This window comes from Lathyrus oleraceus, chromosome 1, assembly GCF_024323335.1.
Source record: "Lathyrus oleraceus cultivar Zhongwan6 chromosome 1, CAAS_Psat_ZW6_1.0, whole genome shotgun sequence".
NCBI classification, from domain to species: Eukaryota; Viridiplantae; Streptophyta; class Magnoliopsida; order Fabales; family Fabaceae; genus Lathyrus; species Lathyrus oleraceus.
The window spans coordinates 289,964,525-289,977,843 of NC_066579.1; the positions used below are offsets into that span (position 1 = coordinate 289,964,525).

At 31.5% G+C, this 13,319-nt stretch overlaps 1 protein-coding gene across 1 annotated transcript; it reads left to right on the plus strand.

Moving 5' to 3' along the window:
• The first annotated feature begins 450 nt into the window (after positions 1-450).
• On the plus strand, positions 451-975 carry LOC127103710 (uncharacterized). Its single transcript, XM_051040944.1, has 2 exons — positions 451-565; positions 629-975. The coding sequence occupies exons 1-2, from the start codon at positions 451-453 to the stop codon at positions 973-975; spliced, it is 462 nt and encodes a 153-aa protein (XP_050896901.1).
• Positions 976-13,319: the final 12,344 nt, after the last annotated feature.

Sequence of the window (13,319 nt, forward strand, 5' to 3'; positions counted from 1 at the left end):
AGCTTGTTCCACTAAAAGAAAAATTGAAACTTGCAAGGCCATTGAGTTGAGAAGTAGAGTGATCCCCTCAATTCCAAAAAGAATTGATGAAAAAAGGACATAGTTAAGGGAAAGGAAATTAGTGGGAAAAAGTGGTAGTTGAGAAGGAAGCAAAGATATATTCTAATGGAGAAAAAAGTGAGAACAATTATGATGAAGAAGTTAGAGGCTACACCCTTGACCAATTCATTGATAAAAATTCCCCCTTTAGGAGAACAAAGAAATAAATCTTAACTTAACCTAATCCTGAGCTACTAGACTACATCAAACCACGTTATCTGATTTTGAAAAATAAATATAAGAAAGAGATGGAAGTGAGTTAGTTTAAAAAGTTCATGGAGATATTGAAATAAATAAAGGTCAACATTCCATTTGTGAAACTTTAGTAGATCCATGTTTATGATAAAATTCATGAAAGAGATCTTATTGGGAAAACGTAAGTTAAAGAATGATGAAAACATCACTTTGGAAGATAAGTTTAATGCTATTATTCAAAGGAAGCTTCAACCCAATCTCATTGATCAAGGTAAGTTTACTATTCACTATTCAATTGTTTCACTCACGATTGGTCATACTTTGTGTGATTTAGGAGTCAACATCAACATGATGTTGCTTACTATGATGAAGAAGTTAAATTATGGTGAGCTGAAACCAACTAGAATGGCTCTAACATTAGTTAACTGGTCGATCATATACCCATATGGAGTTCTTGAAGATGTCCTAATTAGAGTCGATTGTTTATTTTTTCCTATAGATTTTGTGATCCTAGACATGCCTGAAGATTTTGAAACACCACTCGTTTTAGGAGGGTCATTATTGGAAATAGGTAGAGCCCTCATTGATGTGGAACTAAGGGATTTAGTATTGAGATTTAATAAAGAAAATCTTGTTTTAAACGAGTTTGAACCTATACAACATCACAAACAAAATCCTTAATGTTATCAGGTTGATGTGGTGGAAGAAACTGTTAAAAAGGTATTGACAACCAAAACACCTTCCCTACCCATGGATAGAGTTAAGGTTTTGAACAAAAATCATGTGAATTATGCCACCACTGAAAAATAATTACTAGCAGTGGTATTCACTCTGGAAAATTCCGGGCATATCTAATTGGTTCGAAAGTGGTTGTTTATACCAAACATGCAACATTGAAATACCTTTTCACCAAAGGGGATTCTAAAACAAGGCTGCTCCGATGGATACTATTGCTACATGAGTTCGACATGGAAATAAGAGATAAAAAGGTGTTGAAAATGTTGTAGTAGATCACTTGTCCAGGTTGGAGAATGGAGAAGTCACTAAGAAGAAAAAGAGCATAAATGAAGAATTTCCAAATGAACACTTAATGGCAATTAGCGAACGACCTTGGTTTGCTGATATGACCAATTATAAATCCACAAAAAACTGCTCCAGAAAATTATACTTGGAAAATGACAAAAAACTTTTGTAAATAGGCTAACCACTATTTTGGGGTGAGCCTTATCTGTTTAAAGTTAATGACGACGGTTTAATCCGCAGGTGTGTTACAGGTAAAGAAGCGAGAGACATTATGTGGCACTGTCATAACTTAGCTTATGGAGGGCACCATAGTGGTGAAAGAACAACAACAAAGTTACTAAGTGGATTATGGTGGCTCAGACTATTAAAAGATTTTAAGTCATATGTGCAGGAATGTCTCGAGCGTCAAAAAACATGTAACATTTCAAAGCGAGATGAGATGCCTCTTAAAGGTATAATCAAGGTTGAACTGTTTGATTGTCGGGGAATCAATTTTATGGGTCATTTTCCTCTATACAACTCTAATATTTACATTATTATTTATGTTGATTATGTCACTAAATGGGTGGAAGCAATATATTATGTTCCTAATGATGCCCAAACCGTCTCTAATTATTTGATAAATAATGTTTTTGCAAGGTTAGAAGTCCCTAGTTTTTTAAAATAAAAAGTTACCAGAAAAGAATGAACAAAAGTGATCATCATGAAAGCTTCCTTGCACATTAACATTTGACAAAGAAAATAAAAGCCAACTACTTATACTCAATCTCTAGATACCTCAACTTGTAAAGTTTGAGGCAAATTGTTACATTGTTCACTTTTCCTTCTTATGAGAGTATTCATGCATTAATTATGTTCTAGATTTTACATTGTTTCTAATTTGAGTCTATTGGTCTGATAAATACACATTGAGGCAGTTGTTTGTGAAAACTATAATCCTTTTTAAACCACTCTATTTTAATGGTATTATATCCCTTGCTAACCACTTTGAGCGATATTCATTCTTTCAGTGACATAACCCTTATTATATAGCCATTTGAATTGAAATGTGAAGTCTTTCCATCCTCCTTGGAGTTAGGTAGAAATTTTTAGTTTCCTTGTATAATACAAAATAATAAGTTTGGGGTTTCTCTTGGAAGTTAGCAATATTTAAATTTGGGGTTGGGGTACTATAGAAAATTAGTCAAAAAAAGAAACAAAAGAAAAATAAGAAGTTAAAAATAGCTTCTTCATAAAATGTGAAAAAGAAAGAGAAAAAGCACCAACTTAATGAATTCTCTAATGCCAAGCGAATAAGAGAAGAGTGATATGGAAGGATTTTGGTAACAAAAATACAACCAGGTACCTAACTCCAAAGGTTTAAGCCTATTATCCTAAATTATCCTACCCTGACATAAGCCACATAACAATCTTAAAAATACCTCAAAGTGTGTGTTTAAATATTACTTTGATTAATTCGGTTAGAAACTTTACAAACCCATTGTAAAATGCTTTCGTAAGTTGATTGTGTGATTACCCTGTCAAATTTAGTGCATATATGTGAGATGAGAGACATGTTGAGTACTTGTATATTCAGAAGAATTTTTATGAGTTGAATGGATTGAAGCAGGGAACGAAAATGTTGATCAGAAAAGAAAGGTGAAATTCATTGGTAAGGGTAAGTATTTTAACTCTAATAAAATTTCAGTGTGCAGACAAGTTACTTGAGGTCAAGCAACAAAGTAAGTTGGGGTTGTGATGACAGTCATCATTACATAATTTTTATTAGAAAATTCAGATGAAAGCATTTAAATAATTAGCAAAAGTCATGCCAAAAGGTGAAGAGTGAAGCAAAAACTACTAAGAGTGGAAAAATATGGGACTTATAAATTTTTTGAAGAAAAAGAGAAGAAAAAAATCAACTTTGTCCCAAGATTTCACGCATGCGCGATGCATGTCATTGTGGCGTAATACAAGCTTCATCATGGCACGATGAATGACATTGGAGCGTGATGTTGCACCACTTTGACATACAAATTATCAGCCCACCTCTATCCCCCAGGAATCTAGAAGACAAGTTAATTTGTAATAAAGAGAAGAAATGTGAGTACTAAATTAGATTAGCCTACCATATTATCAATCAAAATAGATTGGCAAACATTCATTGCCCCTATTTTATCCCACTTTAAAAGCTATGAAAGAAAACTTGGCACTCCCCGCTTTTGACCAGAGCTCATAATTTCTTGTGCAGGATTGCAAAGAACTTTTTTCCTTCCAAAGAGAATCTCCTTAAAAAAGGAGTCACGTTAGATACTCTTTCTTCCCTATGTCACAGTTCCCTTGGATCATCTCAACATCATTTTATGAATTATAATTTTTCTAAGTTAACATGTTTCTCTTCCCCAATGGGTTACCGAAATCCTGTTAATATGGACATTAATGAATGGTTGTTGAGTTTCCTGACTTGCGATGACCCTTTTAGTATGTATTTGTTATGTACAACACTGTGGAAAATTTGGAACGCCCAAAATATTGTCTATACCAACAAAAGAAGGGGGACCCGAACCAAGTGGCGGATAAGAAGCTTGACAATGTGATAGAGTTTAATAAAAGGAATCCTAATCTTCATGTTAAGAAACCCCAATCCTGAACAGAAATATGGAACCTATCTCGAAAGATGTGTTTGTGGTGTAGGCTGATGCATGAGTATTCAATGAAGGATTTGTGACATTTGGTTGTGTCATCAAAAACCATGATAGGTAAGTGACCATCACCTCCCCCAGTATGAAGGAGCATATATCAGTAGACCTGTTTGTTGCTGAAAGCTTAGCTATCAAATGGAGTTTGCTTCTCACGCGGGAGCTGAACGTTGACAAAGTTCTCATACAGTCTGATGCAATAAATGTTGTGGAATGTATTAACTATATTTAATCTTGTGTTGTTCTTTATCATATTTCTTTATATTGCAAGAAAATTCTAGGTAACTTTATGGTTGTTTTAGATATATTTTTAATCAGAATGTTTAATGTAAATGCTCACTATTTTGTTGGCTTAGGTAAGATATATGGTTCTAAAACTTGGATGGAGGCTTCCCTAGTGGGTGAATTGTTTCCTCTAGTTATGTTTCTTCTCCTTAATGAAAAAATATTTCTCATAAAAAAATTATAAATAGGGTACAATGTTATATTTTGTTGTGCTAACAATTGGTATCAAGAGATAGGGTTGAAAAATTCAGGGAAACACGAGAGATTATGAGGAATCAATTTTGGAAAACCCAAGTGAGTGTGAGGAATCTTCATAAAATTCTTATATGCAATCAGGAATGCAAACGGTACTTATAGTCAAATCATTCAATTCTTGATGGAGGAAATTGGGAATGATGGTTCACAATGATGAACACATTATTTGGAGATCAAGAAGTGTTTGAGGTGGTAAAAAGTGAGTACGAAGAACTTAAAAATACTCTAACATATGCATAAATAAAAACTTAGAAAGATGGAAAGAATAAGTATTATAAATCTTATTCTATATTTAGCAGAGTGTTGAATAAAAAAACTTTTAAAGAATCTCAAAACTAATAGGATCAAAGGAGGCTTAAGACATATTAGTGAAATATCACGACGGTGAAGAGAAACCCAAGAAAGTGTATCTTTAATTTTTTAGAAGAAAATATGAATTGTTGCGTAAAGAAGAAGATCATAAGATAGTTGATTACTTCTCAAAATTAATTATTCTAGTAAACCATATGAAGGTGCATGGTGAAGTATAATTGATCAATAGGTTGTTGACAAATTAATGAGAACTTGTACACCTCAATTTGATTTTATTGTGGTGGAAATTGGGGTACTAAAATATGTTATTTATATGAAGATAAAAGATATTCAAAGCAATTTAGAGACTCATTAACTTTGTATGATTGAAAGAAGAGGTGAAAAATAAGTTCAACAAGCACTTAAAGCTAAAACCAACAATAAAAATGGTAATGATAAGAAGAAACGGAAGAATGGTAAAGATAAAATCAATAAAAGATGAAATTAGTATAGCTATAAAGAAAAGACTAAGATTGCTTACAAAGCTAAATAATCAAAGAGAGTATGAGGTTTTTGTAGGTGCATGTCCCTAACACATTCCAGGGGAGTACCCTAATATGGTGGTTTTGTTTCTTGTCTTATCGCTTTCATTCTTATTTATTTTTGTTTATCGAGTCTCCTTCATGATTTCACATCATCCCTGAATCAAGTTTGAAATGATTCATCTTTAGCATGCGTAAACCAATAGTTATGATTGAACTTGACCATGTTACTTTTAATCATTTACACGAGTCAGTGGAATAATAACCATGGGTGTTATTAATTTAAGTCTGGTGGAAAGAAAAATCTCAAAGTCTTTTGGAAATTCTGAGAAATTGAGATTTAGTGTGTTTGATTTGAATATAGCACATATCCCGATTTGAATCACTTTGGACATAGGAAAACCTGAGATTTTAAAACACTTTGATTCCAATCAGAATTTACATCTGATTTGAATCAGGGCACCTTTGCTTGATTTTATTCGAATCAGATTTACACTTGATTCGAATCAGACAATTTTTCCACATTTTTCTGTTGGCTCAACATGAATTGATTCTAATCAGAATTAACACTTGATTTGAATCATTGGGTCTTTGATTTGAATCATACTTTGTTCTTGTTTCGAATCAGATGAGAAATGGGTCAAAACTCAGTTTTCTTCTTATTCCACTTCACTTGTTAAGTTGATTCAAATCATGAAATACTTTTGATTCGAATCTAACTAACCCTTTCCATTCGTTTGTGTGCTTAATCTCAATAAAATCTTTTTTCATCATTTTCATGTTACGAATCAACAAATTCATAACCATTTTTATGTGATTCTATTAAAAAAAATCAATACCCATTGTTTTTGAAAGTTCAAAGCTCTTTCAACAAAACTCTTACCTCTTTAACTTTAGTTTGATTCCAAATCTTGATAATGAGAGATTTGTAATTGATTTAAGGAGACGCGGTCTTGAAACTAATCATTCTTGAAATTTTGGTTGAGATTTTCAGGTGGCTTGCAAGATCGAGGTTATTGTCATTGGAGATAACAAATTCTAGTGAAAATAAGGAGGGTTTCTCTCCAGATTGCCTTGGTAGTGACTGTGTAGAAGGCTGCGTGTAAGGTGAAGTTCTTCTCAAATCTTTGGATAACTCATTGCTCAAGGAATCGGTAGGATCAAGGGGTTGATTGGTACATATGAAATCTTAGAGCATATTGGTGATATTGGAAGATCCATGAGCGTTAATCGATTAAATATTATGCATAAGAGTTTGACATTATACTGTATACAAGTCAAGATCCTGATATGAGATTTTTATAATTCTCTGCATTATTGTGGATTGGTGATTGTATGAATTCTTGAAAGTATTTTTTAAATTAAAAGGAACAATTCAGGTTCCAATGGGAGATCACTGAAGAGTGCACGTAGGCAAAGCAAGGATAAACATTGAAGCACTATAAATCTCGGTGTCATCTTTCTCCTTACTATTGCATTTAATTTTCGAACGATTTGCATGTTTAGGTATTTAAATTATAGTGTAGTTTATCATTTATTAAATTAATAGTGATTTATCGCATAAGGTTAGGTTTTTTATAATTGGTAGTTGCATTGGTGATTAAAATTTGAGAAACAATTGAGGTTAGAATTCATTGTTATTATCACATCTTGTGAAACATGCAACTGAATCAATTCTATACCATTATGTATCATCATTAAACCATCATATGGTATTTGGAAATTGATTAAGAGTTAACGTGATCAAGTTTCAATAAACATATAATTTTCATATTTTCGCTTCAAATCTTCTGCTCGCATATTTTGAAAAATTCGGATACTCTTTTTGAAAAAGCTGTTGAATTTTTTAATAAAGGTATATTCACCCTCCACTATACCTCTTTTCTACTTTCCTATTCACACCAAACATTTATGACAACAATATAGAAATAAAAAGGAGTATAACAAGAATAAAATCTAGCAATTCAAGTATGAGAAATTTGGGCCTTATTCTAATGAGTGTTGACATGATAAAGAAAATGAGGTTCAAAAGAATCAATTGGAAATTAATATGGCTCAAGAGGATGGTTAAGGTTCTGATGATGTCCTACTAATGATTATAATCACTGAAGGTAACTCCTAAGATACAAAGGCAACTCACACACACAGTTAAAATGCTTTAAGGCCTCTCTTTATTTAACAAAATCACCTAATTTTTTTAGATCCGAGTCAACTATTTAAAATAATGTACGATTGGTTAGACAAAAAATTTCAATAAAATAATCAATTAGACAAATGACATCAATTAAGACTTTCTTAGTTGACTTTATAATCAATTGGGAATATCTCATAATGCTTGGTAATGACTATATATATCCAAACCTTCCATTTTGTGCATTGACAATCTATTATTTGGTGTACCTAATCGATTAGCCTAATTGATTAGGCCATTAATTTTTCCTATGGATTATTTACTTTTTTAGCCATATTTTATCCTATATAAAGGAGGCATATCCTCATTTGAAAACACACTAGAATGCAAGTTTTTCTAATTATTTACAGTTTATCATTGTGTTCTCTCTCCTCCAATATTTTCACTCACCATAGCTTCCTAAGTGGCTTGTGAGTGAAAAATACTTGTGAGGAAAGTGTTTTACTGGTGTCGTGCCACTATTTTTTATTTTTAAGAGTGCGATAATCTTGAAGAAGAAAGTTTGGTTCTCGAGATCAACCATTGAAAAATCAATGTTTGGTTATATAACTCAGTCTGCAAAAGTTTTGTTTGGATATTGATATTATTCGATGAAATCTCTACTTGGTTTTTGAGTTCATCCTATTGAAAATCTATATTTTTCTTGGATGGATAATCTAATGTAAAATATCTCGATTTTCTTGTATCAAAGGTTCGTGGTCATAACCTGTAAAAGCTCAAGATTTTAGTGAACTCTCAATAATATTTCTTAGGGACAAAACAAGGCAAACATTAACCAGAACAACTATAAATATCAATGCAATATCTCTAACCCTAAATTATTAATTTATGTTATTTACATCATTTCCTTTATTTCTTTCTGCTATTTTCATCTATGAATTCAACAAAACTAACAGAAATTTCTTTATAAGTAAAAAAACCTTTATATAATCATGAATTTTAAATACCACAAGTCATCCCCCTCTTGTGCTCGGGATACCATTGACTGGAGAATGACAATAAACCTAAGAAGGGGGGAAGTTTCAATGCCATGTAGAGTAGATCCAGAAGGAGCATGATAAGAAAACCTATGTCTCTTGTCCAAGTCTTCTTCTTATAAGATATCTTATTTTCTTTCTCTTTTGTTGTTGTTTTCAACAAAATCCAATGTTTGTTCATCGGCCCCCTTATCTGACCCTCTGGATACCAAATTGTCAACTCACCAAATCACTAAATAGCAGCGCGGCTAGGGTTGATAGCACCATGATCTTACGATTTCAAGATTTTCTTTTGTATAATGTTAAACATGTTTAGTCATTAGGGTTTTGAGTTTTGATGAGACAAATGCATATTCTTAAGTTAGGTAGTAGGAGAAAAAAATTCATCATTAAGTAATAATCCCTAATTGTTGTAAGTTTAATTTCTTGCATTTATTTGTAATAGCCATGAATCCTTTAAGAATGATTGGCTAGTTCCCCAAGATTAGGTTCCCGTAGATGAATTTTCCCCCATAATTTTGTTCTTTGTAAATTATTTTATATAATAATTCAATTTTTCTAGTGCTTGATGCTTTTCTCCCATCTACAGAAATTATTGAAACAATCTAGGTAGCAATGAGAACTAGTCGTAGATTTTCATATTAGCATCAAATAAGATTGTGGGGCTATGTACGATTGCTAGAAATATGATATTTTTAATTGTTACATGAGATGTTTTATGTGAAATAAATATTCTTGTGATTTTGTTAGGGTCACATGGTAATGGAATAAACAAAGAGGGTTATTCGATGATTAAATAGTTGGTATCCATTTATTGAAACAATAGTAATTTAAGAGCGATCATTACATGCATGTTCAAGCAAAGATACACCACAAGAAAAAAGAAAAGGATTCAAAGGGGAGACTTAATATTTTCTCTCATAGATTTTCCTACCTGTTAGTTTAGCTTAATTTATAGTTTTAGCACAATCAATCAATTTTGTTATGCGCACCCCCCCATTACGATTAATATCTTATTACACTTATGATACCGAGTACTATCATCTCATTATTTTCAAATTAATTATAATCCATGTGAATATGATGAAAATTTAGTCACACTTTGTGATTTTTGTTGCATAAGATTATACTACAACTGCAAATGATTTTAACACCAACAAAATGATGATGTTAATAGGGATTATTGATCACTTCATCAAGGAAAAAATATGCTATTCTACTTGATGTTAAGAGTATTTTAATTTTTGTTAGTTTTAATTTTCTTTAATTTTATCTTTGTTTTATTTTTCAAGTTTTATTTTTTACTTTACTAGATACTACTGAAGGTATTTGATGTTTAGTTATGTGTAGAACAAGCTTCAGAAAGTCAAATCAATTTTATTGGATGCAAGCTCTTATTAGCACAAATGTTAAGTTATTTTGTGTGACTACTGTGGAAGTGCTTATGACAACGATAAGTGAAATTCTGATTGGCTTCTAGAAGAAGAAGAAAATTATATGGAAAGTTTTCAATAAAATGACTACTTCTCAAATCCTTACACTCCTACATTTAGGAGTGAACAACAAGATCAACAACCTTACGAGTATGTGATGCCTCCTTCTTTTGAGGAGACTTTAGAGGAATTTTTGAAAATTTTCAAGGGACAACTTTAGTGGCCCAAAGAGAAGGCAGTAAAATAAAAAAGTATATGAGACCTTCCAAAATATGGAGTTAAGGAATCTGATAATACTCAGTAAGGTTAGAGCTAAAAAGTGATAAAAATGAGTTCTAAAACATCAACAAAAAGATAGTCAATTAAATAGTTGTAAAAGAGAGAGTGAGTGTGAGGAAAGAAAATAAAAATTAGAGGAAGAGAAAGAAAACACCACACCCTTTATAATATTACGTTACCCCCACCTTAAGAAGAAAGATGAAAAATAAGGTAAATTCAAAAAATTCTTGGAAATGTTTACTAAATTTCAAGTAAACATACCTTTTGGGGAAGCTATGGAGAAAATGCCAATTTATGAAGAATTCATGAAATATTTATTTGCAAAATTAAGAAGCTCAAAGATGATGATCACATAGATCTAAATGAATAATTTTGTGCTATCATTCAATAAAAGTTGCCTCCTGTGTAGTTTTACTATTCTAAGCATTATTGGGAAACTACAAGTGGGAATAGAATTAAATGATATTGGGGAAAACACCAATATAATTCTTTTTATCAATGATGAGGAAGGTAAATTATTGATAACTAAAGGACATAAGAATGCTATTGATGTTAGAAGATAGATAAAAAATTTACTTGTTTGTAATCTTGGAAGATGTATTAGTAAAAGTGCATAAATTTGTATTCACAGCTGACTTTGTTATTATAGATATGGAAAAAGACACAAAAACACCTATTTTATTGGAAGAACATTCCTAGCTATTGATAAAGCCCCCGTTAATGTATAAATGTGGTAAAGAAATGTTGTGATTCTATGATGATCAAGTATTATTCAATATTTTTGAATTTATGTGCTATTTAAATGAAAAATATTAATGCGATGAAATTGAAGAACTAATTGAAGATGAAATTGTGAATGAAAAAAATGTACACCATTATAAAAAGTTATAGTAAATTTAATCATAAAAGAAGAAGCATAAGATATTTAAGATGAAGATTGTCTGAAATTTTTAGAAAATGCACAATTCTAAGAAGTTCAAACAAAGATTGAAGAGTTAACTCAAGGTGACACCTGAGAAAATTCTTAGAAAAAGTCAAAAACATAACTCATTAAACTCCCATTCCATTTAAAGTATATATATTTTTGGGAAGAATCTACTAAACTAGTCATTATATGCAACTAATTAACCGAAATTGAAGAGGAGGACTTTTGAAAATCTTAAGAGATAATAGACATGCATTTGGGTGGAAACTTTTTGATCTAAAAGGCATAAATCCTACTAAGTTTATGCACAAAATAAAGATGGAAGAAGAATATAAATAGTTGTACAACCTCAGAGACGACTAAACCCACTAATGAAGGAGATGGTGAACAAAAAAATCTTGAAATTATTAGAACTTAAAATGATTTAACTAATTTATTATAATGTGTGGGTAAGTTCAACTCATGTGGTCCTTAAAAAGGATAAAATAAAAAATATCAAGAAATATAAGAACGAGATAATCCGAACCTAAATGATTATTAGAGGGAGAATGTGTATTCATTATAGGAGTTAGTATTTGGAAACTAGGAAAGAAAATTTTCCATTACCTTTCATGGACCAAATGCTCAAAATTTTATCAGCTATTACTTTTTATTGTTTCTTTAATGGCCACTCCACTTATAATAAGATTGTTGTAGATCCTGATGACCAAGAAAATACAATATTCACATGCTTGTGTGGAGTCTATGTGTAGAAGACAATGTCGTTTAGTCTTTGAAATACATATGCCACATTCCAAAGGTGCATACTTTCCCGTTTTTCTAACATGATTGAAAACTCAATTGATGAATTTATTGTTGGTTTGTATGTTTTAGGTGAGAGATTTGATTCTTATTTAATTTTTTTTTGTTGAAAATATTCATTAAAGCAAATAAGATTTTTAACTAGGAAAATGTAATTTTGTGGTAATCTAAGGGATTTTCGTAGGGCATAAAGTTCCTCGAGGGGAAGTGAAGTATACATGGATAAGATTGAGGTAGAAAAATTACCACCTATACTAAATGTAAAGAGAATTATATTTTTTTAGGACATGTTGGATTCTCTAGGCAATTCATAAAAGAATTTTCCAAAATAGTCAAGTCTTTGGGAAATCTGCAAGTAAAAGAAAATTATTTTAACTTTGATAAAGATTGTCTAATTTTTTTTTACACTTACAAAGAAAAAATTAGTTATATCAGTTGTAATCATAACTCCAAATTGGGAATTATCTTTTGAAATGATGTGTAATGCCAATGATTATGTTGTTGGGGCGATAATGAGTCAAATAATTTTTTTCGTGCAATATATGCTAGACTTAAGTAAATTATGTAGGCACTTATTAACTAATTTTACAAGCAATCGATACAAAAAACACTTATTTATCTATAAAAAGTGAGAAAAAACCTTATTGGACTTTCCTAGCTTGTATCAACTGAAAATAGGTAAAAAGGTTTGGAAAACCACAATTCAGCATGCAAAGACGAAGCCAGAGAAAAACCTTGAAATAGAAAGCTTGCTAAGCCCATACACATGTGCGTTAAGGTCAGCTAGAAGGCCAAATGGTACGTCTAGGTTCAATTATTTCATGGGAAACAATGGTTTATGTGCTAAACACAAAGGAAGTGAGCTTAACAAGGCAAGATGGCCAGGGCCACCTATCAGATAACTAGCATTACTTAATGGAATAGAATGTCAAATTACTAGGCGCAATGGTGGTGCGCTTAGCGAGTGGCCTAAATTATTGTCTATAAATAGAGGTTTCTAGTTCATTTCAAATGGATTTTTGGTGAAGTGAGGGAGTAAAAAATTGGAGTAGTTCACCTTGGTCTACCATAGAAGAATAAGAGAGGGAGCCTGAAGGAGGAAGTGTTGCTCAAGTTATAGAGTAGATAAACTTTCAAGCTCATAAGTGTATCTAAGAATCTCTTTGTTGGGGGTTAGATGTAGTAATTACATTCATGTATTAAATATGTCATGACTTTCTCTATAATTCTACTCGTATTTTAATATTGATGACTCTTTAATCTTAATGATTTATATTTGTTGCCTAAAACTTTTTTTCATGGTGTGACTTAACATTCGAAAGGTGCTTGATGAAAATCGCCATCG

Coding starts and splice junctions, on each gene's coding strand:
- LOC127103710 (XM_051040944.1), top strand. CDS start 451: ATGAAAGAGATCTTATTGGGAAAACGTAAGTTAAAGAATGATGAAAAC. Junction 566..628: donor ACCCAATCTCATTGATCAAG/GTAAGTTTACTA, acceptor TGTGTGATTTAG/GAGTCAACATCAACATGATG.